General features: G+C 44.3%; 1 protein-coding gene across 8 annotated transcripts in view; it reads right to left on the reverse strand.

Annotated features, from left to right (window-relative positions):
• Positions 1 to 25,568, reverse strand: part of LOC119977591 (proton-coupled amino acid transporter 4-like) — a 551,265-nt gene extending 525,697 nt beyond the window's left edge. For 4 of the 8 annotated variants that reach the window (XM_038818709.1, XM_038818710.1, XM_038818707.1 and 1 more), the window contains exons 1-6: positions 25,440 to 25,557; positions 25,073 to 25,160; positions 15,388 to 15,511; positions 9,740 to 9,830; positions 4,707 to 4,795; positions 801 to 896 (exon numbers count right to left, since the gene is read on the reverse strand). In XM_038818709.1, the coding sequence (XP_038674637.1) occupies positions 801 to 896; positions 4,707 to 4,795; positions 9,740 to 9,830; positions 15,388 to 15,511; positions 25,073 to 25,160; positions 25,440 to 25,553 (602 nt within the window). In that variant the 5' untranslated portion in view covers positions 25,554 to 25,557. Of the gene's footprint in view, positions 1 to 800; positions 897 to 4,706; positions 4,796 to 9,739; positions 9,831 to 15,387; positions 15,512 to 25,072; positions 25,161 to 25,439 lie in introns of all 8 variants that reach the window. The other 4 variants (XR_005463231.1, XM_038818705.1, XM_038818711.1 and 1 more) reach the window with 2 other exon arrangements.
• Positions 25,569 to 25,968: the final 400 nt, after the last annotated feature.

The following is a 25,968-nucleotide window of genomic DNA, read 5'->3' on the forward strand; positions in this document are numbered from 1 at the left end:
CCACCTGGCTTAGCTTACTGGGCTAAATCGCTGGCTTTTAAAGCAGGCCAGCAGCACGGTTCAATTCCCGGACCAGCCTCCCCGGACAGGCGCCGGAATGTGGCGACTAGGGGCTTTTCACAGTAACTTTATTGAAGCCTACTCGTGACAATAAAGCGATTTTCATTTTTCATTTTCACCATGCTGCCCCTGTTTCTGATTCAAAGTTAATTGGAATTAAACAATTTAATATCTTGGAATAATCCAGCATTCCGGCAATAAAGGGTCATGTGGTGATTGCTCACATTCAAAATCAGTAGCAGACTGATTTATAAATAATCCGTCCAAAAGAAATCTTACACAGCACCCAAATTATTTCCTGTGGCCTGCAGTCAAATTGGCCTTTCAACATTTTTCCTTTCATCATCACCACCCACCACCCCCTGCAAATCTCCCCATTCTAAGAATGTGAGCTACAACTGTCAACAAAGTGGCAAATAAAGAAATGTAAGGTTGCGTGTTTCTCCATACCACAAGAACTAAAAGCTGTGCATCCAGAGATCAATTAGGTTAACTGCTTGCAGGTCAATTCTGAAAACAATTGCAGAGCAAAGGAAACCATTAAGAATTGCTTGTCCTTCCAAAATGTTTTCTTTATATATTAGGAAAGCACAGAGGTTAGTATTAGTAACTAATCTTAACATCTAGTGTAATGGATATACTCACCTTCTGGAGACTAAACAAAAACCTAATCTTTCAACAACCCAAAAATGTTTAACGTGGTCATCCTCTAATATTATAGATTAATAATCTAATTTTACCTTCCCCATGGAGCTTTGTTTCGAAGACATATGAATGGTCCTTGTTCCATAGCAAATGTGACAGTGTCACCATAACTCAGACCTTGCTTTTGAAATCTGCACACAGAAAAAAAAAATTTACAAACTGTAGCGATGACGCATACATTTAATCTTATTTCGAACACCAAGTCACATTGCAAATTACTAGGTGTGAAAGTGTATTTAATCATTTGCTTTAACACAGAAAAAAAATCTAATTGTTAATCAACTTTGGTGGTAGTCAAATGATCTGAAGTCAACTGAACTTAAACTCAAAATGTGATTTCCAACCCGACCAAGAGATAGGCCGGTATTCTCCGCTCCCATTCTTCTTGGGCAGATTTGGTGACAGCAGCCCAAAATCTCACCAGAGGCCAAATCACATTACTGACCCTGCCAGTGATGCAAGAATTAAGACTGGTCATCTCACACAGCATGTACATGACAGGCAGACCCACCCGAGTAGCTCAGGTATGTGAATCACTCGGGGAGGGAGGGAAGGGAGAGCATCATGCCCGGGCACCACCCCCAGGCACTGGGGCCACCTTTAAAAATGGAATCCCGTATAGGCTGGAGCAGGGGGAAATACTTAGATACAAGCAGGTCGAGATTTTGCCAGAAAGGAGATACAGAGCTTCCCAGTAGAGCCGGCTTCCACATTGCCGCAGGAGGTTCTGAGGACAGGGGGACTGGAGAAGGGCGTAGTATCGCCGGTTTACGGGGCTATTTTGGAGGAGGATCAATGCAAAGTGGGAGGAAGAGTTGGGAGAGGGTACAGAGGAGGGGTTTTGGTGCGAGGTGCTCCGGAGGGTGAACGCCTCCACCTCGTGTGCAAGGTTGGGGCTGATACAGCTGAAGCTGGTGTATAGAGCGCACCTTACAAGGGCGAGGATGAGCCGGCTCTTTGAGGGGGTAGAAGATGTGTGTGAACGTTGCAGGGGGGAGGGGGGGGGAAAAGAGGGACAGTATGTGTTAATGGTGACTGGGTGATTCCTGATTCCTTTTTATCATTTATTTATGTTAACATGCGGACTAATATCTGGGGTTTGGCGAGAGGATGGGATCGTTGTTATTGATATGTAATGTCAATTCCCATTCGTTACTGATCATTGGGTGTAAATTTGGGAGAAAATGTGAAAAAGGAGAATAAGAAATATAAAAAACAGAAGAAATGGAACTCCGATCTTTAAAAGCACTAAGTTACTGGCGGGGCAGATTCATGTCACGAGATCCACCCCTTCAAGTTTTTTTGCACTATGTTCCTGGCAATACAGCGGAGAAAGCAACTGAACACATATCCTGCCCACTGCCACAATTTTGCAAAAGAAATGGTAAAATTCTGCCCATTGTTTCAAAATATTGCGCTTGCTTGGGAGTACATTTTCCCAAGTATCATATCCACCTTTGATACTACCGATAAGAATGAAACCACATAATCTGAGCCACTATGTAGAGGACATGTTCCTGCATTATAGCCCTCATTTAGAATCACATGGCAGTCAGTCAGCTATATCACATTCAAAAATGGGATGGGGGAGAAAAGGAGGGAAAAATCCCTTTCTGCTTTGGATTTCATTGATCATTATGACAACTGATTATGATATAGGGAATTAATTAATTTGTCAAGACATTTTTCATTGGAAAAATGAAATGTTTTTATTAATTTTACTAAATATTTAAATATACAGATTATACAAGTAAAGTCGCCATAGTCCCAGATGACCATAGGCTGCTTTCCCCTTTGAGGGGGAGAGCTGACTGACTGATTCAGCCAGAGGATCAATACACCTCAGGCGAGGAGCAAGGTTGAGAAGGTGGGGCCTTCACGAATAACCTCAGCCCAGACAGGAATTGGACCCACACTGCTGGCCTTGCTCTGCATCACGTACCAGCTGTCTAACCAAGTGAGTTAAACCGGCCACCATTACAACTGGTTCATGATGCGGAGCGAGGCCAGTGGAATGGGTTCAATTCCCGTACCGGCTGAGATTATTCATGAAGACCCCACTTTCTCAACCTTGCCCCTTTCAGGAGGTGTGTGGTGATCCACAGGTTAAATCACCAATAGTCAGCAGTCTATGGTCATTATAAAAGTAACAGATAAATGGAGAGCTTAAAAGACAGTAAATTGATCACTTAGAACATTTTTAAAAATCCTTTACAATTGGTGGTATCCTCCGAGTTCCTTTGTGAGTTTACAGTCCTGTAAGCTCGGACATTTATCTGCAACAGTCATTCCAACAATTCAGACATTTTTTTTTTTTAAAATATAGAAAATGCTGCGAAAACAGCATCTTTAAAACAAACAGACCTTGGACCTGCTGGATAATTTTTATTTCAGAAATTTTGACAAAAGGTCTCAGTCTATAATGTTAATTTCTACTATTTGCAGATGCTGTCTGGCCTGCTGAACATTTTAACATTTTTTCTTTTTGACTTCAGCATGCCATTTTTCCTTTTAAAATTGCAACAAAATATTGGTATTATTTCTGCCTTTGTGCTACATTCCTTGAAATCACCGCTATTCAAATCACTTTTTACAATGCAATAAGTTTCTGTTCTTGAGTAAAAACTACAAAAAATTAAAATAAGGCACAAAGCCACAGACAAAGAATAAAGAACAAAACAACACAGGAACAGGCTTCAGCCCTCCAAGCCTGCACCGACTATGGTACCTGCCTAAACTAAAGCCGTCTGCATTTATGGAGTCTGTATCCTTCCATTTCCACCCTATACATATATTTGTCCAGATGCCCCTTAAATGCCGCTATCGTATCTACTCCCACCATCCCCCCAGGCAGCGTGTTCTATATATTTAACAATCTCAGTGAAAAAAAAACTTGCCTCGCTTATCTGTTTTAAACTTTGCCCCACGCACTTTAAACCTATGTCCCCTAGTACTTGACTCTTCTATCCTAGGAAAGAGCATCTGACTATCCACTCTGTCCATGCCATTCATAATCTTTAGACCTATATCAGGTCACCTCTCAACCTCTGTCATTCCAGTGAGAACAGACCGAGTTTATCCAACCTTTCATCATAGCTAATGCCCTCCATACCAGACAACATCCTAGTAAACTCTGTACCCTCTCCAAAGCATCCACATCCTTCATTGATGTCCTTCATTCTTCATTAGCATCATAATGTCAGATGTCAACTATATTTCATTGCTGATCCCCGCCCGGATCACTGTCCGTGTAGAGTTTGCACATTCTTGCCGTGTTTGTGTGGGTCTACCCCACAACACAAAGATATGCAGGCTCGGTGAATTGGCCTTGCTAAATTGTCCCTTAATTGGAAAACAAATTGGGTACTCTAAATTTATCTTAAAAAACTGTAATTCATTGCTCAATAAACTCTGCTTAATAAGGTTACTTATATCACCTCTCTTTTTGTAAACTAATAAGTCTCTTGTTCTCTCAGGATAGTTCTATGGAGAACCAAACCTCTAAAATATGAAAGTCTCAAGCTAAAACTCCCAAACTCTGCTGAATTACTTATCACCAGTTGGCATGGTTGTTCAAGGTTTAGGAAAGGGGAAAGAAAAGACAACTGTGATTCATTAGTTACAATCGCTTCCCAATGACTACTGCTGGAAAGTGTTACAGACTCACTGCATTGTTATTTCTCCCACAGTAGACCTGACTATCTAGAAAGATGCAACGAGTTACGAGAGGATGATCAGCATGTGTGAAACACCAGCATGTGTGAAACACCAGCATGTGTGAAACACCAGCATGTGTGAAACACCAGCATGTGTGAAACACCAGCATGTGTCAATATCTTCTGAACATTTGCAGGGACAAATCAAAACCGAAATACAACCACCCAACTGTAAAAAGGAAAACTCAAAAACAAAAACATTTTTTAAAGGACACTGGATTTTACCTTTGACAGAAGTGATGGCTACACCGTACTACGACATGCATGCAATGAATTGCCACGATCCCCATGAGCACAAGACTGATTGGGCCCAGCTGGAAGAGATATGACAACAGTGTAAATAAGAGTAATACGTAAATTTACCAGTTAATATACATGCAAGTTAATCTGTTCTGTAAAACATAAAATAATAGTTGCTCAATATGGTGCAAGTTGCAATCAAGCTCAAATAAATTTTTGAATTTTATAGATTGAAAGAAAGCACAAGGTTAGTGATTTCAGATGATCAGAGAGCTGACAGGACAAACTTGAGTGAATTTTATGAAGAGGTTAACTAAAGTAGCAGGCATGGAATGTATATAGATGTTATTTAACTAATGTCTTCTGGAAGTCCATAAGCGACTTTTAGTCAAAGCGGAATTGAAGGCAAGTTATTGATTTGGTTAGAAAATTGGCTGAGCAACAATAGACAACGTAGGGATAATGGGCAGGCAGCGTAATTACAGGATGAGACTAGTGGGGCGCGATTCTCTGCTCCCTACGCCGGGTGGGAGAATCGCGGGAGGGCCGGGAGAATCACGACACGCCACCCTGGCACCCCCCTCTCGGAGAATCGCCGCTCGCCGTTTTTCACGGCGATTCTCTGGCCCGAGCGGCCTGCCGTTTCCAACCTGTTCATGCCGGCGGCAACCACACCTGGTCGCTGCCGGCGTGAACATAGCGTGAAAGGTTGGTTTGGGGCCTGTGGGGGGGCAGAGAGGGGATCGAGCACCACGGCCGTACTCAGGAGGGGACTGGCCCGCGATCGGTGCCCACCAATCATCGGGCCAGCGTCTCCAAGAGACGCCCTCTTTACCCCTCCGCCACCCCGCAAGATCAAGCCGCCACGTCTTGCGGGGCAGCGGAGGGGAAGACGGCAACCGCGCATGCGCGGGTTGGAGCCGGCCAACCTGCGCGGCTGACGTCACTTAGGCGCCGCCGTCGCGTCATTCTCGGTGCGCCGCTTTGACGCAAGCGTCAAGGCCTGGCGGCCGAGTTCCTCACAACGCCGCTCCTAGCCCGTGGGGGGGGGGGGTGAATAGGGTGCGAGGAGCGGCCTCCGACGCCGTCGTGAAACTCGGCAGAGTTCACGACGGCCTTCCCGATGCCGCGCGGGAGCGGAGAATCGCGCCTGTGATCTCTCGAAAGGATCTGTTTAGGGGCTCCAACTGTGCATCAGATTTATTTATGACTTAGATAATAGAATAAAAAGCCACATATCAAAAATTATTGATGATACAAAATTAGGTGGCATTGTAAGCAGTGCAGACAGAAACATACATTTATGAAGAGATATAAATAGTCCAAGTGCATGAATGAGCAGAACTGTGGCAGATGATTCCAATTTAAGCAAATATGAGGGTCATCCAGTTTGGACTTCAGATTAGAAGAGGGTATTCTCTAAATAGTGAAAAACTAAAAACTGTGGAGGTTCAGGTACTCAGATCATTAAGATCACAAACAGATACGGAAAAATCAAAAAGGTGGTATGCTAGCCTTTATATCAAGAGAACTAGAAAAGTGCTGTAGAAGTCACATCTGAACTATCCAAAATCCAAAACGCAGGAGACCATTTCTGCAGTACTGTAAAGTAGTTCTGGGAATCACACTCAAGGTATATATTGAGCAGGAGTAAGTATTGTTTGTTTTTCGGAGAGAATGAAAGGCAGATTTACTGAACAATATCTGGAATCCAAGGGTTAGATCACAAGGATAAATTACACAAACATTTTCAGGTCAAACTTCCCATGCTGGCCACTCCCTGAAGCCTCCATTGTAGAAAACATGGCAGGCCTCAGAGCAACACAAAGAGGCAAAGCAAGGCCCCTTTATTACGGCACAAGCTGTCGTATTCTGAGAAATTCTGAGAAATAAGAGTTAAACGTCCCAAAGCTTCTGTTAATTTAGCTGTTTCCAGTTGTGTTTCACAGCTGAAAATGTGATTTTCAGCATCAACAATCATCAAATATCACATGCTTGGAACTTCTAAAATCAAATTACTTGCAATTCTTTAAATGAATAAGCCAAGACTGAGGGAAATACTCATGGGTTTAAGATTACCTGGATCTGGCCATCCGGTGGCTGCCATGGAACGGGTAGTCGCACATATGGTATCTCCCACTCGAAGTGGAATTGCTTGGTCCTTTTTCGCCTGTTTTAAAGGTTGTTGGTGTAGGTGCACGAACACTGATAAATAGAACTGCTCCATTTGTGGAGCCGGTTTATGGCTTACCAGACGAGGAGTGTAATCAGCAAGATGCAGCAGCCAGGACGAGAAATTATTCAAGGTGCGACACAGCAAAAGATGGCGGAGGGTTCTGGGGTTACATCTCCCGCCCAGTGATCTACTCAACTGATGTATTTTTTCAACATTAAGTTTCAGCAGAAGAGGCAGGAGGCCTCAGAGGACCTGGTGAAGGTGGAGGAGCCTTAGGGCAGCTTTGAGAGTGGAGCAGAGGCTGGAGGTGCAGGGCCTGGCCCTGCAGAAGGTGGAGGGGTAGATGGGAGGGCATGGCTTCATTGGAGGCAGAGATGGTGCTTGTGGCAGAGAGCCAGGATCGTGGGGCTGCCTGAAGGTATTGAGGAAATGCAGATGGCAAAGTACGTGGCAAATATATTTGAGAAGTTAGGGGCTCTTTGGCCTCCCCCGAGGTGCATTGAGCACACAGGATGCTGAGGAGGAGGCCGAAGGCAGGGGAGCAGAGGAGGGCGATGGTGGTGCGGCAGTATTGTTTCCTCAACAAGGAGAAGATACAAAGGAAACAAGAAAGTGCACCTGGGAAGGAAACGGCTGAGGATTTACCAAGACTTGAGCGCGGAGTTGGCCAAGCGGCAGGCCAGTTTCAATTGGATCAAAGCTGCTCTCGACAAGGAAGGAGTGAAGTTCCTGCTCATATGTGAGTCACACACCAGAATCGAGAATTTTATTTTGGCATGTAAGAGGAGGCAAGTCAATTTACAAGAGACCATGGACTGGGAAGTGAGGACATTAGTATCTCCTAGGTTCAATGTAAAGAATTTGGGTTGATGTATTTAATGTGTCTGGGTGAAGAGTGGGTAAGTGTGTTTTACTATTTTGGGGGAATTGCAGTTGGAGGCAGGGGGTAGACGGCGGCCTTGAGTAGGGGGTCACCATTCTAGCTGGTCGGCTAGTTAACAGGAATGGGGGGTGGGGTCAATTTGTAGAGGGAGTGGGGGAGGTGGTTGAGTTTTCTTTTTCTTTGTTCATGGGGGTGAGGGATGCTGCTGTGGTGTGGCGCAGTTGATTAAGGCGAAATGACGGCAGACATCTTGGGGAAGGCCAGAGGGTGAATGAGGAGTGGACCTGGGGGAGCTAGTTAAAGAGGGGTTATGGCTGATCGGTAGGTGGGAGCTGGCCAGTTGATTACATGAAATGTTTGAGGTTTGAAAGGTCCAGTTAAAAGGTCTCACGTTTTCATGCATTTAAGGGGCTTGAAGGTGGACTTTGTGTATTTTCAGGAGACACACTTGAAGTTAGACCAGACGAGGCTGAGGAGTTGAATATGGCTCTGGAGGTGTAAAGTATAATAATAATAATAATAATAATAATAAATGACTCAGGGAGGGGGTAGGTTTGTGATGGTGAGTGGAATCTGCAGGGTGTTGCTAGTTTTATAAAAGATTCCGGACCTGGACACGCACCGGCTGATTATTGGGGGAGGGGACGTGACGTATTTCTTGAATGTGCACAGGCGTACTTCCGGATTGATTTCTTCGTCTTAGAAAAGACATTGGGTGGGTTTGCGGGTGGCGAAAGGGGAAGCTCAGCAGCCGCAGTGGAGATTTGATGTGGGGTTATCGGTTGATAAGGGGGTTTGCAAAAGGGCGAGAGTGACCATCCGTAATTATGCTGAGCAGATTAAGAAAAGGGAGGTTTCTGCCTCTGCATTGTGGGAGGTGCTGAAGGCGGTGGTAAAGGTGGGGCAATTTATTTTGAGTCGGGCGTACAGGGAGAGGGTAGAGAAGTAGAGGTTGGTGGAGTACATCGAGTTACACCGAAGGACAAGGCAGGGTTGTCCGCTGCCTCCTCTACTCTTTGCCATGGCGATTGAGCTGCTGGCAATTGTGCTTAGGGGTCAGAGGGAGTTAAGAAGTATTGAGCTTAGAGTTTAGAGGAGCAGCATGGTCGGCGCAGGCTTGGATGGCCGAAGGGCCTGTTCCTGAACTGTCCTTTTCTTTGTTGTTCTTTGTGGGGAAAAGTGAGGGATTCCCAATTAATGCAGGGGGACAGCAGACAAGGTTGGGGTACTACCGCTTTGGTTGGTGGGGGCGAGTTTTTGCTACTTTGGGATACAGGTGGAGGAGAGTTGGGTGTTGTTTGGGTGGGGGGGGACTGGAAAAGTGGAGCAGGTGCCGGGGTGTTTGTTGTGGGGTGTGGAGGGAGGGATGTGTTTCCTGTTGACTTGTGTATTTCTTGGTTATGTTTATATTGAAAATGCCTTCAATAAAGTGTTTCGTAAAGAAAAAATACCTGCCGTTGATAACCTCCAAAACTACAATGCCCCACCCCACAGACAATGCTAAATCTCGTTCAGCCTCACGACAGTGTTCAGGTGTCCTGCGGGAAGTGAACACTGGCGTGGGTTCTGGAGCACTTCCAACACTTCAGCTGATTTACGTAGCAAGTATAAAACCAGCAAAAGTCTATTAAAAAACTCCAAGCAAATCTATGTAAAAACTAGGGAAAATTTAAGGCAAATTAAACCAATGACCCATCTGGGTAGGGCAAAACCAGCAATCAGTTCCTATTGAAGTAACAGGGATGTGCTTATGTCAGGACTTCAGAGGTGCCCCATGCACATTTTTCAGGGTACTTCCAGTCTTCCACTATCCAGAGACTGGGCATTCGGAGCCAATAAATCTCATCTTCACATCTGCACACAATATCGCTGCAACGAAAATGGTAGATCTCCAAGCTAAAAAATAAACTCTCTCAAGAAGAGAGTGTCCCCTTTTAGTTAATGCACATTGACTCTTACCAGAAGGCCTGCATTTTTGATTGCAAGTGGCAAACCCAGCAGCCCAGTTCCAATGTTTCCTTTCAACAAATGAATCAATGTTTGGGTAAACCTGTAATGATATAAAGTGCACAAAATTGTCAACCAGCTAATGTACCAGCTATCTCATTCCAAGTTCAAATGATATTTTTAATTAGAAAGTTAACTCAAATTGATTTCACTAAATAAGGCCCTGGCAAGAGAAGTGCCAGTTTAGTTAGGAAGAGACATCCTCTGCAGAAACCTGCAGTTAGAGCGTTTGGAAGGGGGGTTGAGCCAGTCAAAGGAATAATCGGGTTTAAACGAAGAATGACTGTCTTAATTAATACAATACTACTCATGGCCTCAAGGTATGTCAGAGCTCTTCACTGTCAATGAATTCTTTATTTTTGGAGTACAAGCACTTGTATTAGCAAATGTAGCTATCACGCAGCATACAGTAAAAACCCTGCCCCATGTTTAGATCTTCTCTCAGGTACAATGGTGCCAGTCACTCCTATTAGCAATTTAGGTATCTTACATTTAGGGTTTTCCAGGAAAGTCCTGTACTGAAACCCAGCTGTTTAAGAACAGTGATCCAATTAGATTGTGTCAGTCACATGATTGTTTTGTAAATGAACATATAAAATGTGTGATTTAATCAGATATAAATCACTAAGCTGTGTTATTTCACAGAAGGTAAACAAATAGTACAGTTCGGATCAAATTTAATATACAACTCTTCCTTTTGGCATCATTCTTTTGAGGTTTGTGTACCCTGGTAAGGTTCCCGTGTTGTCTCGAGAAGGTGATGGTTATTTAAGGACACTGCAATTCAGGTATTATAGTTCCACCCATAATGCTGGTACACATGAAGCTCAAAAATTTGTCTTCATCCAATACAAAATGAACATACACTACTACTGTAGTCAATGAGGAATCCTGAAAAGGAGAGTCAAAAGTAGTTTACTTCCTACACACAGGTAGGAAATATAGCAACTGAGCAACAGTCCAAGTTCTAATGCAGGCCCCCTACTCTGGATGTTGTCTATGTGCTTCCACACTCCGTTCCAGTGTTTTTCATGCATACAATATCGGTCCAGTCTGTTCCACTGCGGTCCCTGGAATTCAACAGGCACTATCTCCGAAATATTGGATGTTTACTTCATCCCCTGGTCAGAAGCTTTTGGCTTGCGTTCACCTGCTTCGATATTACCTGTGAAGGTCTTGATCCCTTTCTACTTCCCCGCTAATATCGGCGAACGTTAGACTAAGGCAGGTTCTGAGCCATTGGTCCATCAACAGTTCAGCCGATTCCACTCAGTCGTAATGTGCGATGTGGTCCAGTAACTGAAAAAAAAGGCATGCCGGCCTCACTTACAAGGATCCAGTGGCTGGTTTCCTCATTCCCTTCTTGAAAGTCTGCACTGTTAGTTCAGCCAGACCATTTAAGGGTGGTATGGGGCCAGATGTGCTTGACCCAGTTTGTGTTTGTGAAGAGTGTAAACTCCTCTCTGGTGAACAGAGTACGCTGTCCATGACTAATACTTCTGGGATGCCATGGGGTCGCAGTTTCTCGGCAGTGGCCTTTGAACTGCTGAGACATTTGATGGTGTCTAGCCATTTCGAATGGGTGTCCACTATCAGCAAGAACACGGGTCGGCAAAATCTGCATGTAGGCTCATCCAATGACAGCCTGCTTATCTCCATGGATGGAGTGGTGCGGCTGGCGGAAGCTTCTGATGCTCCTCGCATGTGCTGCACTGATGGGCCAGTTGCTCAATCTCGCCATACATAGCACCTGGCTAACATTTTGATCTCGACACCCATTGTGTAGGGTATGGCCTATCTGCCCTGGCTTGGGATCAAAATGCAAGCTCTCCACAGGAGAATGATGTCCTCCATGCTGCTTGGTCTCAAAATCCCACAGCTCCTTAGGCTGTTTCCATTGCTGGCCACCATGTAAGATGACATGGCCTAATTTTGTCAACACTGGGTCCTTCTGCATCCAATCGCTTATTTGTGCGGTGACAAGGTATGCATAAAATTTAAGGTAAATAACACCTCGTCAATCCTTGGTGGAGCATTCGGTAATGGGAGTCAGCTCAGCGCGCCCACATTTGCAATCTGTATGCCCGGGCGATACTCAAATGTTTACATGCATGCCGCGAGCAATCGGTCCCATTGCTGTATTCAGAGGCTATTTGTGGAAATCACCTTGTCCTTTTTAAACAATCCGAGCAGTGGCTTGGCGTCCTTTTGTGAACCAATGTCCATACACATACTGGTGAAATGTCTTCACCGCAAAGACGATGGCCAGCCCTATTAGAGCACAGTTGCGCTTTGCAGCGGCCGAAGTCCACGATGCATAGGCTATCAGTCTCTCCTGTCCGTCGTCCATGTGGTGGGATACCACCGTCTCGATTCCGCACAGAGAGGCATCACAAGTGACCAAAAGAGGCATTATTGAGTTGCCATGAGCCAAGATCCCTGATGACAGCCGCCTATCAAAGCTCCTTCCTGCGGCGCTCTCCACGCCAATTTCTGATATTTCTTCAGTAGCACATGGCAGTGCTGCAAGGATGATCGCCAGGTTAGGGATCAATTTCCCATAATAATTCACGTGACGGTTAGTGGTTCCCCCATGTATGTTGCGAACCTCACTGGTGTGTCCTTAAATTCTTATCTTTTCGAATGTCTGCCGTCCTGTTACTGAGACTGCCAGTAACTCCAATAGCAAACATCCCTAGGGTTCTCTTGGCCGTATTAAATCAGTATCTTTGAACAATGGCGACGGCTTGGGGTCACAGTAGTTTGTCACGAGCGCCACCAATTCCTCAAAAGGTCTTGGGAGTCTGAGGCTGCAGGGTAGGTCAGGCTCTTTATAGCCCTGAAAGTGGGGGCCCACAGGCAATCATAAGACTGACCTTCTGACGATCTTCCTCAGTAACAGTATGCACCCTGAAGAAATAGCGCACACTCCGCATACGGAGTCCAGTCTTCCACACTCGCATCAAAGTGTCAAGCGTACCCAAGAACGTCACTCTTGAAACCATGCAAACCTTGCTCATTTGCATCAAGAAGTAACCACGCAGCGCTAACTGCAGTTCTGTTTTATCCTTACCGCCAATATTGTAGTTAATGAGGATTCCCGAAAAGTTGAGCCAAAAGTAGTTCATTTCCTACTCATAGCTAGGAAATACAGCAACTAAGCAACAGTCCAAGTCCCAGCAGGGACCATCCTGAGATACCGGCTCATTCCTGGGCTAGCTTTTATCTCGGGGAATTAACGAGCCGACTGTTGGGCCTCCACCCCTCAATGGGGAAGCTCGTACTCCACGAGCCCTACAGGAGATCAATTGAGTCAACCAGTGGGTCTCGTGGGGCTATAACAACTATACTTTTCCACATCATTGGATTATCTTAATTGACTGAAAAAGAACATTCCTGCATGCTACTTCAGAGTCTGGCAAAAGACTTCCCTCGCAGCTTTTCTGTTTGAAGTGTCTTTGCAACCTTTTCTAGAAACTAACTGCTTGTGACCACCCCTGATCTTTCCCCCCAAATTCTCTTCTGCCCATTGCTAAAATAAACAGAGACGGCCTAATACAATGGGTATTTGGACAAAGAATCAGAATGATTACAACACAGAACAGGATCATTCAGCCCAACATGTCTGTGCTGGCTGTCTGAGAAAGTAATTCAGCTCATCCCACTTCCACGTCCTTCCCCTATAGTGTGGTAACTTATTTTCTTCAAGTGCTTAACCAATCATGCTTCGAAAACCCATGTTCCCCAATTTGTGCATTCTAGGTCCCGAGTACTCAACTGAGCAAAAATGTTTATCCTCATGTAGCGTTGATCTTTTGAAAACCATTGATATCAGTTTCTTTTTCTGCAATGGAAACAGTTTAGTCCCCTCTATTCTGACCAGGCCTCATGATTATGAACATTTTTAACAAGTCCCCTCCAAAATTTCTCTTCTGTAAAGAAAACAATCTCATTTTCTCCAATCTATCAATGTAACTGAAGTCCCTCAGCCCATAAACCATTCTTCTAAATATTTTCTACATTCTCTCTAAAGCTTTCACATCCTTCCTAAAGGTGCCCACAATTGGGTAAACTGCTCCAGTTAAGGCCAAAGCAATATTTTATAAAGGTTCAATGTAACTGTTCCTGTTTTTTGTATGCTATGCCTTAATTTATAAAGATCAGAATCCTGTACGACTTTCTAATCAACTTTCCAACCTGACTTGCCACCTACAATTTTTGCACACATATTACCAAATCTCTCTGTCCCTTAACCAGTGATATCTAACTTGGTGATTTCATAACATTTTTTATTCAAGTCATTAATTCATGATCTGAAGCCTTGTCAAGTGATTTCTGAAATCCAAGTAGAAAACACCAACTGGCTTTTCTTTGTCCACCACATCAACAATCACTTCAAAAACTCAATATGTTAAACATCGCCTACTATTTCTGAATCTTATATAGGCTGCCTAAAGCAATATTTTATAAATATTTATCAGGTTTTATCTAATCTGTCACTTGCTCTCAGACAAGGTACAAGGAAATGCGCGCTTGGTATTGAAATGAAGATTTATACTTTTCCATGATCTCAAAACATATCTGGTCCATCTCAGGCTTCTCTTTACAATCTACAAGCTTTGGAAATTTAAGCTTAGCATCACCAATTCCACTACTCCTCGACTTACCTCACCTTCTCTCATATACTTGAATTTGTCTCAATTAGCCTTAGTTTCACTAGGAATTAATGTTTATTTCTAAAAAATGAAACTAAGAGAATAGCATTGTGGTTAGCACAATTGCTTCACAGCTCCAGGGTCCCAGGTTCGATTCCGGCTTGGGTCACTGTCTGTGCGGAGTCTGCACATCCTCCCCGTGTATGCGTGGGTTTCCTCCGGGTGCTCCGGTTTCCTCCCACAGTCCAAAGATGTGCAGGTTAGGTGGATTGGCCATGATAAATTGCCCTTAGTGTGTCCAAAATTGCCCTTAGTGTTGGGTGGGGTTACCGGGTTATGGGGATAGGGTGGAGGTGTTAACCTTGGGTAGGGTGCTCTTTCCAGGAGCCGGTGCAGACTCGATGGGCCAAATGGCCCCCTTCTGCACTGTAAATTCTATGATCTCTATGATAATAGCAATTCAAAAATAAACTGCAGGAGCTGGATTCTCCGCCCTGCCACGCCACATTTCCTTTTCACCCCGCCGGCAGGATACTCTATTATGCCACAGGTCAATGGGGTTTCCCATTGTGGGGCAGCCCCAAGCCGTCAGGAAACCCCTGGGCTTCCGGCAAAACGGAGCATTCCGCCAGCAGACAATCCAGACCCAGGTATCTGAATAAGCCCCAGGCTGTAAAAAGTAACAACACCACTTAAGCATTCCAAACCAGTCATTCATAGTGTGAACATCAGAACAAACCAGGGATTGAACTTGGCACGCCATCTCTTTGGCCCAGTAACTCATCTAAACTAAGGCAACACTAGGACACACTGGCCTCTTACCCCTGCATTAACACAGGGGCAAAATGAAAGATCAAATTAATTCTTTCAGAAAAGGGAAACATGCAAAAACAGTTGTCAAAAAGTTATATGACGAGAGAAAACATTTGATTAACAAGCACTTACGAGATACCCTCTTCGTCACTTGGTCGTCGTGGATGCAAACCTGTTAATTCAGGTTCTTCCTCTTCATCTGATACACCTTCAGAACTATGTGCCACTTCTATTAGAGGTTTCATAACGTCCATATCTGAAATACCAATACAATGCACCAATTAATTTTGTATTTGAGGATTGGCAAAGGACTGCAGCCTAAAATTGCTCACCCTCTCAAATTTACAGGTCCATAGGTTAGGTTTCCATACTATAAAAGGGCACTGAAATCTTATTCAAAATGAAAAATTAAGCAACCCCCTTTTATGGAAAACCAAAATACTCCAGTTGCTGAAAATTTTAAACAAAAAAAAATGCTGCAAATGCCCAGCAGGTTAGGCAGCATGTGTTGGGACAGAGTTAACCTATCAGGTTGATGACATTGCATCAGAACCTCTTTCACGGATTGGACACAAAAGGCAAAAGTTGTTAATGGCACTTGTCAGTAAAAATTTAGTTTCTTTGAAATCTATAAAAATATTAAAGATAATTACATAGAATTGATTTTCAAAAATAAATCAAGCAGTTCTAGGTGTGTTATTTTATTTAAGGATATACCATTATAAAATTTTAAATGCCTCCTTAACAGCAATAACTCCGCCGGTCCTCACCCACATGCTACTGAAATACACACCCCAAGCTTTGTTAACTTTAGACAACAACTCCAATGCACTCCTAGCCAGCCTCCCATCTTTCACTTTCTGTAAGCTTAGACGCTTTTCTTATGTCAGCCTTTAATGTGCTGATTTGCATTCATTTCCAGTTAACAATGCCCCAGTTTTAAAATTTTCATTTTCAAATTCCTCCATGGTCTTGGTCATCTCTAGGTGACCCCGTAACGTCCTTCAGCCTGACAACCCCAAGATATCTGCGGTCTTCCAATTCCAGTCTTCAGTATCCACAACTTGAATAATTCCTCCATTCAGTGACCAGCGCCATAATTTCAGGAATTTCGCTCCCAAAACTTCTTTTCTTCTTTTGGATCACCATTAAGAACTCTCTGGCCAAGATTTTAGTGACCTGTCGTAATATCTGTTTAAATGCTTCATTGCCTGTATTTTGGGATTAACAACTATTAAAAGAGTAATAAATGTAAGTCTTATTGTGTGGTGGATACAAAATGTGCATAAACTCAATCCTGGTCACATACTGGATTAGTCTCCAGACACGACTGATGAGAGCATTAACCAATCATCTCTATTCAGGTCAGGAATAGTGGCATCATTATCTGCCTTTTAATTCCAATTTCCTGCATTTTCTCTATGTACCTTACTATCTGATTGTGTATTTACTGTTGTTTTAATGGCTTTACTGCACAACATCTTTGGTTTTCTGAGGCAATATCACTCCAGAGTCTCTCCGACTTGCTTTCAGAAACATTAACTAGATCACTTCTAAGCAGCATAGGTTAAATTTGAAGACAATTCCCCTTGTTCTGTAGAACTTTCCTAGAAAGAGGAGAAGTTCCCTGGTGCGTTTAAATCCTTTAATTTTAAACAGCTTAATCTGTTCACTCCTTATCACAGACTCCAGTGAAAATAAACAAACACAACAGACTGATTGGAGAGCTATCTAAATTCGTAACAAGGTAAACTGTAGCAGATAAAATACTTTGCTACTGGAAGAGGGGTTCTCCAAAGGCTGCATAACAGTATGAAGTTTCAGAAGACCAGGCAAAGTAACAGGGTACAAAATCAAGGTGTTTTCTTAAGAACAGCACAGGCAGAAATGTACAATGGAAAGCAACTAAAGTGAAATAGAAAAATTATCAAATGCAGGACAAAGAGGATCAACTAAATAATACACAAGAAGCCAAAAGTCTGAAAGGGAAATCAAAATTAAAAACTGCAACAAATTAAAAGGGATGAAAAAGAGTGGGAGAATTAGTTAGAAAGTGAAATAACTAAGAGAAGGAAAACTAAGGTGGAGACCATGATGTGTATTTGCTGTGTGAGGATCACTAATGAGAAAGGAAAATTCAAAAATGATAGTATGGAAAAAACGGTTAGTTCAGAAGCCTACAGTAAGAATTCTGACTTTAGACAACAAGGTACAGGCATTTACAAAGGGAGATTGAAGCAAGGAGATTCAAGGGCATTTCAGTGTTAAGCACAGTGAGCAAGACCTGTTACTATGTGATGAAAATGTCGGAGTGCAGATGACTGACTTGAAGGGGAGGGGAAGAGACACCCGATTCGATTGGTTACGTGGAATGTGTGGGTTTTGGGGGCCCAGTGAACTGTGCAAGACTTTTCTCTCATTTAAAAAGTTTGAAAGCCGATGTGGTGCTTCTGTAGAAGATCCCCCTGCGGATAAGAGTTGGGCTAGCCAGGCGTTCCACTCGGGGTTTGATAGCAGGGCCTGGAAGGGTGGCAATACTTATTAACAAAAGAGTTCAGTTCCGGATGGAGAAGGTGGTAGCAGACAAGACAGCAGGTATGTCATAATCATGGGGACATTGGACGGTACGCCGGTGGTGTTAATGAGCGTGTACACCCCAAATTGGGATGATGTGGAGTTCATGAAGAGGATGCTGGCTGCGATACCTGATATGGATATGCACCTGTTGATTTTGGGGGGAGATTTGAACAGCGTTTTAAGCACCAAGCTGGATCGGTCTTGGCCGAAGTCAGGCAGCGAAGGTACTGGCAGCATTTGTGAAGGAGATGGTGGAGCGGATCCATGACGTTTTTGTAGCCAGGGGTCAGGGAATTCACCTATTTCTTTCTGGTGCATAATGTGCATTTGTACATTTTTGTGAAGGGGAGAGCCCTGCTGCCAGGGATGAGGTATGCAGAATATTCCGCACCTGGTGGATATGGTTTTGAAGACGGGGCCAGCCCAGCTGCCGGTGTGGAGCTGTTAGCGGATTTAGGATTGTGTGAGAACACAGCTAGGGTGATTGATGAATATGGGGAGGGGAGGAGGGGGTTGTTGCCCTCGATAATGTGGGGGCCCCTGAAAGCAGTGGTGCGAGGGGAGGTAATTTCGCAGAAAGCACAGAGGATAGAGAGATGAGCACAAACAGTTGGTGGATGAGATCCTTCAGGTGGATAGGTGGTATTCAAGTGACCCAATACCAGAGTCCCTGGCTAGTAGAAAGAAGCTCCAGTTGCAATTTGATCTGCTATCCATCATTAAGGCGGTAGGCAGTGACGGCGCTCGAGGGGGTAATGTACGAATATGGGGAGAAGGCCAGTCGGCTTTTGGCTGGTCAGCTGAAGCAGCAGGCGGCCTCCTGGGAGATTGTACGGATTTGGGGGGGTAGAATACTATCGCTGCCAGATAAAATTAATGGGGTATTTAAGGCATTATAGAAGAATGTTTTAAAGCCGGAGCTGCCGGAGGAGGAGTCGGATATGTTGAAGGTTTTGGAGAGTTTGGAGTGTCACAGGCTGGAGGAGGATCAGAATGGGTTAGAGGAGCCAATGTGGGTGGAGAAAGTCAGAACAGCAATTGGGTTAATGCAGATGGGTATAGCACGGGGGCCAAATGTGTTCCTGGTATAGTTGAGTTTTACAAGCCTGGTGAGGAGGGTTAAAGCAGGCTTGAAGAAATGGGACAGCCTCCCTCTGTACTTGGCTGGCAGAATTCAGTTGGTGAAAATGAATTGCTAGCCGCGTTTTCTGTTTCTATTTCAGTGTTTTCTTGTTTTGGGGAGTGGAGAAATTGATTTTGACGTTTGTTTGGGAAGGAAAATTAGCTGGGATTCGGAAGGGACTTCAAAGGGAGCGGCAGTCGGGGGCACTGCAAAGTCTGATATATTATTGGGCAGCAAATGCAGAGATGGTGCTGGGATGGTGAGGGGATCCTGAGGCTACATGGATGCGGATGGAGTCGAGGTCCTGCAGGGGCTCAGGCCTCAGGGTGTTGGTGACAGCTTTGCTACCCTTTTCTCCGAGGAAATACTCAAGGGATCTGGTGGTGTTCTCCACATTGAAGATACGGAGACAATTTCAGCAGCACTTCAAATTGGGGGGGGGGGGGTATCGAAGTTGGTGCGGATCTGTGCAAACCATATGTTCGAGCCGGTACGGCTGGGCGCTGGGTTTCAGGGATGGGAAGAGAAGGGGATTGTTGTGAAGGATTTGTTTTTGGAGGCCAGATTTTCAAACCTCAAGGACTTTTACGGACAGACACATTTAGATATTTACAGGTGCGCAACTTTGCGACGAAGATCTTTCCAACATTCCCTGTGGTACCGCCTTCCTCGTTGCTGGAGAGCGTTTTATCACTGGCAAGGACGGAGGAGGGCAGTACCTCTGGGGCTTATGGGAGGCTATAGTGGAGGAGGCCATATCCTTGGAGGAGGGGTGGGTTCTGGTGCTGTTTAGTAGGGGCAAGGTCTGTTATTACCTGTTATTATTTTTGTTATGTATAAACTTGAAATAAAACTGAAAAAATATTTGGGGAAAAAAGAAGGAAACCAGAGAATATGGCTTGTCTACAGATAACAGTATGCAGCTTATGGAATAATTGTCAAGAGATTTTTTTTGCTCTGGAAAGCTGACACGCCACGTGTATCATTAAATTTTCATCCGGCTCTCCAAATCCCTCCATCGCCTCACACCTCCCTTGGTCTGTAATCTCTTCCAAATCTGGGGCGGAATACTCCGAACCCCCCAGGGGGTCGTAGAATCACCCAGGGCCAGCGTCAATCCCACCCCTGCCGTGTCCCGAATTCTCCGCCCCCCGAGATTCGGCAGGGCGGGAATCGCGCCGCGCCGGTCGGCGGGCCCCCTGCGCCGGTCAGTGGGGCCCCGACCCCCGATGGGCCGAAGACCCGGCGCTGACAGGCCTCTCCCGCCAGCGGGAATCAAAACACCAACCTGACCGGTGGGATTGGCGGCGCGGGCGGGCTCCGGGTTCCTGGGGGGAGGGGCGGGGGGGCGCGTGGCGATCTGACCCCAGGGGTGCCCCCACGGTGGCCTGGCCCGTGATCGGGGCCCACCGATCGGCCGGCGGGCCTGTGCCGTGGGGGCACTCTTTCTTCCGCCCCGCCATGGCCTTCACCATGGCGGGGGCAGAAGAGACCCCCCTCCCCTGCGTATGCGCCGGTATGACATCAGCAGCCGCTGACGCACCGGCGTATGCGCGGACTTCCGCCGGCCGGCGAAAGCCTTTCGGTCCCGGCTGACGGGGCGCCAAAGGCCGTTCGTGCCGGCCGGCGGAGCGGAAGCCACTCCGGCACGGGCCTAGCCCCACAACGTGAGGGCTTGGCCCCTAAATGTGCGGAGAATTCCGCACCTTTGCGAAGGCCCAACGCCGGAGTGGTTCACGCCACTCCGTCCCGTCGGGACCCCCACACCGCCGGGTAGGGGAGAATCCCAGCCCAGATGTCTGCTTTTCTCCAATTTTGACCTTGAGCATTCCTGATTTTACTCTCCCCAACAGAAGCAGCTGTGCTTTCAGCTACTATCAAGAACCCCATTGATGTTATGTGTATTCCAAGCTGGAAACACCAGTTCTTACTGGTGTATAATTTCAACTTGCCATAATATGAGGAACAATAGGCAAATCAGTGAGAAGCAGTCCAGTCTTGTAATGAATTAATAAAGAATATTTATTAACTTAAAAGAAACACACAAGAAAGACTACAACACACTACACCAGAACACTTAACTACAATTGCTACACACAAGGCATCGCATGGAGTTAACCCCTGTTCCCAGCTACATACCTGATCTGAGAAATGGCCCTTTCCCAAACAACATCCAATATTATACAACTCCTAGGAGCTAAATCCAGCATATAGTTACCACTCGCAGTTTATTTTCCAGTTTGGGAAAATTTTCTTCACTTCAGTGGAGTGGTTCTTCCCTGTTAAGCGTTTATAAAATAGCAGCTTTTTCCACCACCTTGTCTTTTTGGGAGAGCCTGCTTTCTCCAGCTTGGTGTGACAATGGTGGTAGCTGCTCCTCTCCTCGTGTACTCAGCTATCCTGCTATGGTTATACTGTTTTTCGCCCTTTGATGTTATGGTATTTTAATAACACCTCGGATTAGGCTTTCAGCATATAGTTGCAAATTGTATTTTTCTTTCTCCACTTTGAACTCACTTCTTCTCCAGTTCTAACACCCATTTCTGTACATCATTTTTCAACCCCGTGTAACTTAAATAAACAGTTGTATTCCTGCTGCTGCGCTAATTTGTATACCAAAAACATCTTCCAACAGATGCACTCTTATCAATCTAATTCTTCCCTTTATTTTATCCAAATTTTATTTTTTAATCTTTATTTGACTCAAATATCTTGAGTACCAAGGCCCCAAGCTGTGAAGTTCCCTCTCTAAGTTTCTCTGCCTCACCTTGCTCCTTTAATCTATTCCTTAAAACCCAACTCTTTGACCAAGTTTTTGGTCATCTATCCTAATACCTCATTATGTCATTGGCAAGTTTTGTTTGATAAAGCTCCTGTGAATCTCAGGACATTTTAAGTTTGAGGCACTACTCAAATACAAGTTGATGTTATTGTTTGCCCAAAGTATTTCATTTGAAATGAAAAATCGCTTATTGTCGCAAGTAGGCTTCGAATGAAGTTACTGTGAAAAGCCCCTAGTCGCCACATTCCGGCGCCTGTTCGGGGAGGCTGGTACGGGAATTGAACCGTGCTGCTGGCCTGCCTTGGTCTGCTTTCAAAGACAGCGATTTAACCCTGTGCTAAACCAGCCCCTTGTGGAATAGTTACATTTTGTAACTATTCCACAAGATCAATCTCAATCTCCAAGGTATCGTCAGCACATCAAGCTAAACCATATTATGGTGTTTCTAAGCACCCGATACCTTTGAATGTTATATGCATTTCCACCATCTGAATTCAGTAGATTTCTGATATTCCTACCAAATCCGTCCCTCCTGCCATAGCAGACTCAATTCCAGCAATATTTTGCATGACAATTTACCGTCACCAAGTGTCTGATATGGTGTGGTTTCCTCTACAGGGGACGAGAGACCTGAGAGAATTAGGGAAAGCAACAGCATGCCTCCTCAATCAAATTGAAGATTCATGACACAGGACAAAAACTTTAAACTGGGAAGATTAGAGTTTGATTTAAGTATTCAATCTAACAATATTATGCACAGAAAGTGAAAAAGAGAAGGTAGGATGAAGAGATACAATATGCACATTTAATTTTAAAAGTTTAGATCTCCAACTATAATTAAAATCAGAAAGAATGAGTCTCCACACTTGCCAAAGTAACATTTTAAGGCTCAAGGTTTTTTGCCTATCGCACCATGATCCGTTCAAGAATGGATAAGTTCTAAGCTTTTTTGGGGTTTTTAGTTGGATCTGGTGTATAAGTTACTTTATGCAACAGGTAGATATTTGCATGCCAAATCTTGTAGCGAGGTAGCAATGTTTCTAATTGTACATATTAACTGCATTTGCAGATACCAGAGGTTGCTGTCCAATTTTACTCCTGAATAATGTTGAGCGCTAGTACATCCTGCCACATCCAGGCCCATTTCTCATACTCATGTACAAACATCTCATGATAGATTTACTGCCCCACATATGCTCCAGTGTCTATCCATTGTAGTTTACAAGTTTCAATCCATTTTGGTCCCCCGCCAATTCCACTGATGAGCTTCCACCCTTTAAGTCCTCCCGATTATGACCCTGCCCTACATCATGAAGTATAGTTTAAATTAATAGAAATATTGATGGAGCAATTGAAACTAAGTTTAAATGAAGCCTGTCTATCCTCTACCAATTACTTTTATTCTGGCATTCTCTACTTTACTAACCTTTGCTTGCAAGAAGTACACAATCCTGAAAAAGTTCATAAGACAAAACAAATTGGCTTAAGTGCGCAACAATCCAAAATCCAGACTAAACCTGAAAAAAACATTTCAACTTAGGGAGAATGTGCAAGAAGCTGGAAGATTTGAGAAACAAAAATCAAAACAATTCGTTTCAGCAAGTCGGAGAAACTAAACAAAACCCTCAAACTGCCTGCCAGCTTTGATTTCACTTAAAAGTCTATTTCAACTCAATTTCATCAGAAACGAAGAACCAAAACAAACTCTAGTTGAAATTGGCTATGTAAACTTAAACATATAAGATGATGCCTGGGCCAGATGCAAGATTCAGCCAAGACCAACCATGATCTTATTGAATGGGGAGCAGGCTGAAGGGTCGAATGGCCTACTCCTGCTCCTATGTTCCCGATCTCAACACCCACATAAATGTCACACTTCCTACAGCAAATGAGGACAAACATAGAATATACTGTTGTAAGCTTTTCACAAAAAGGAACACGGCTCACATAATCATCTCTCCTTCAAAAAAATCACACGGAGAAAGCCTTCAGAAATACTTAAACTCTAGATCCATTTACCTCGCGTCTTCTGATTACAAGCATCAAGAACCCCTTCAATGACACTTGCACTACTTCCTAATGAAGTATTACTCCGTTTTCAGCATCCACAGCTGCTTTTATATGGCTTGCATGACCCCATGTCTACAAATTCCACATTGGCCAATAAAAGTGTGGCTACAATCTAAAAGTAACACTCTGAAGCACTTTAGACATCCTGATTAAGTGACAGATGACATATGAATGTATGTTTTTGCTTTCTCAACCGAACAACACGTTTGGAACTTTCTTCCACAAATAGCAATTGATGCCAAATCAACTGTTTAGGTTTTTCCCATCCAAAAGCTATTAAAGGATATGGGGCAAATACAGTGAATGAAGTCACAGATTAGCATGATCTCACTGAGGCTCAAAGAGTTAAATGTCATAATTTTGATTTCATTTTATGATCTAGATAACTTTAAAAAAGGTTTCTGCAACCAAGCTAGTCCTTAAATATAATTGTCACAGGAGAACACAGTCAACTACCAATTTGGGATACAAAGGTAAACCAGGATGAATCATCTTAATTGCTTAAGTTTTTACATTTACTTTACTTGTATTATATGTTGCTTACCACATTATAAAACAAACAAATGAACCCAAAACATTTTTCTTTCAAACCATCTTTTCCTCTGTCCTCCTACCTTGTTGATGTTGGCATTGGTTCTTTGGGCCAACATTTGTGCAAATCAGCTTGCAACACCACATGTTTTAGTTTAATTTCTTCAACAGACAAGTCAAAATGTTTGATCACGCATTCTAATCAATGTGCCGATTGGCAAGATATTATTGGTTCTAACCAGAATCCCACACATCATGATATAGAAACACTTATCAAAGCAGTATTTATTTATAAAAGATATGCTTGACATAGTCAGACATTTCCATTTTGTGTACGAAACATTCTATATTCAGCAAATTTTAAAAAGCCACCGAAATTTCCAAATGTTCCCAAGTATTGTTGAATACATGGCAAAAGATGAAATTAACCATTTCCTTCAGCTGAAAAACAAAACGTCCACATATGTGAAACTACAAGCTTCTTTATAAAACAACAACTCGTGTTTGCTTCCCTGGGAGTCAATTCACCTCCTATGTGCAATTGGCTGCCAGCTGCAGTTTCTAGGTGCTGTGAATGAGTTCTCAGGTTGTCCTGATGCTGTGGCACCATGAATTTTGTAGGAAGGCGGCAACAAGCCAGCACCCAGTCTGCCAGCCAGCACCCAGTCTGCCAGCCAGCACCCAGCCTGCACCCAGCCTGCCAGCCCTCCCGAGGAGCTCCCACTGCCCGTTACCTATTTCCTCCCCGGACTCCATGTCAGCGCTGCGCCACGTCACACGCCGTCTCCTCCCAAAAGCGGCTGTCCTCGCCTCAAAACAATCCTGAGCAACAAAAACAGAAAAGACATGCATTTACTCAGAGTGGCCAGATGTCATTCCAACACAGAGAGATGAATAATAAATTAAACAGAGGACTGGCGCTCATCCCATCGTGAAGGCGGCCAACGGTGATCCTCCCACTTCCCGGGGACATTAACCCCGGAGGAGGCAAATTCAAAAGCAGGACCATGGATCAGCAGACCCCGGCCTCCCCAGACCCCGGCCTCGCTCTGCCGCCCACGGCACCAGTCGCCGGTTTTATTTGCCGCATCAATGACTAACCTGGTGGCAGGGGGGCAGCCATCGCGGACACAAACTGAGAACCGGGGCCCCCTCGGTCCAGCCGCCGCTCTGAGACACCGGGCATGCGCTGTATGCCCCCCACAAACTGAGCATGCGCGCCAAAGCCTGCCCCGCTTTGTAGTTTTGCACAGGTGCTAAATTTGCATGAACTTTGAATAATTCAGATCACTCCACATCTGGTAGAGCATAACTTTTGCACATAGACTTTCATTCCTTCATTTCAATTTCCTGATTGATTGGGATGACTTGCTGCCTTGGCAGTATTGAGTAGGAAGGCAGCAGCCCAGCCCTAAGCCTACATGCACAACTGTTAATCTGATTTATTTAAATAATAATGTTATGACGAATTCCATTCCATGGTGCTTCAAATGTATTTGTACAGTAACTTTATAACTATAATTTGTACAATTGCCAAGAAACATATCACTGGAAATATCACTGGTTAGGTTATGGGGATAGGGCACGTTAAACAGGACGAGGTGGATCTGGGTAGTGCTCTTTCGGAGGT

Source organism: Scyliorhinus canicula, chromosome 14 (assembly GCF_902713615.1).
Source record: "Scyliorhinus canicula chromosome 14, sScyCan1.1, whole genome shotgun sequence".
NCBI lineage: Eukaryota > Metazoa > Chordata > Chondrichthyes > Carcharhiniformes > Scyliorhinidae > Scyliorhinus > Scyliorhinus canicula.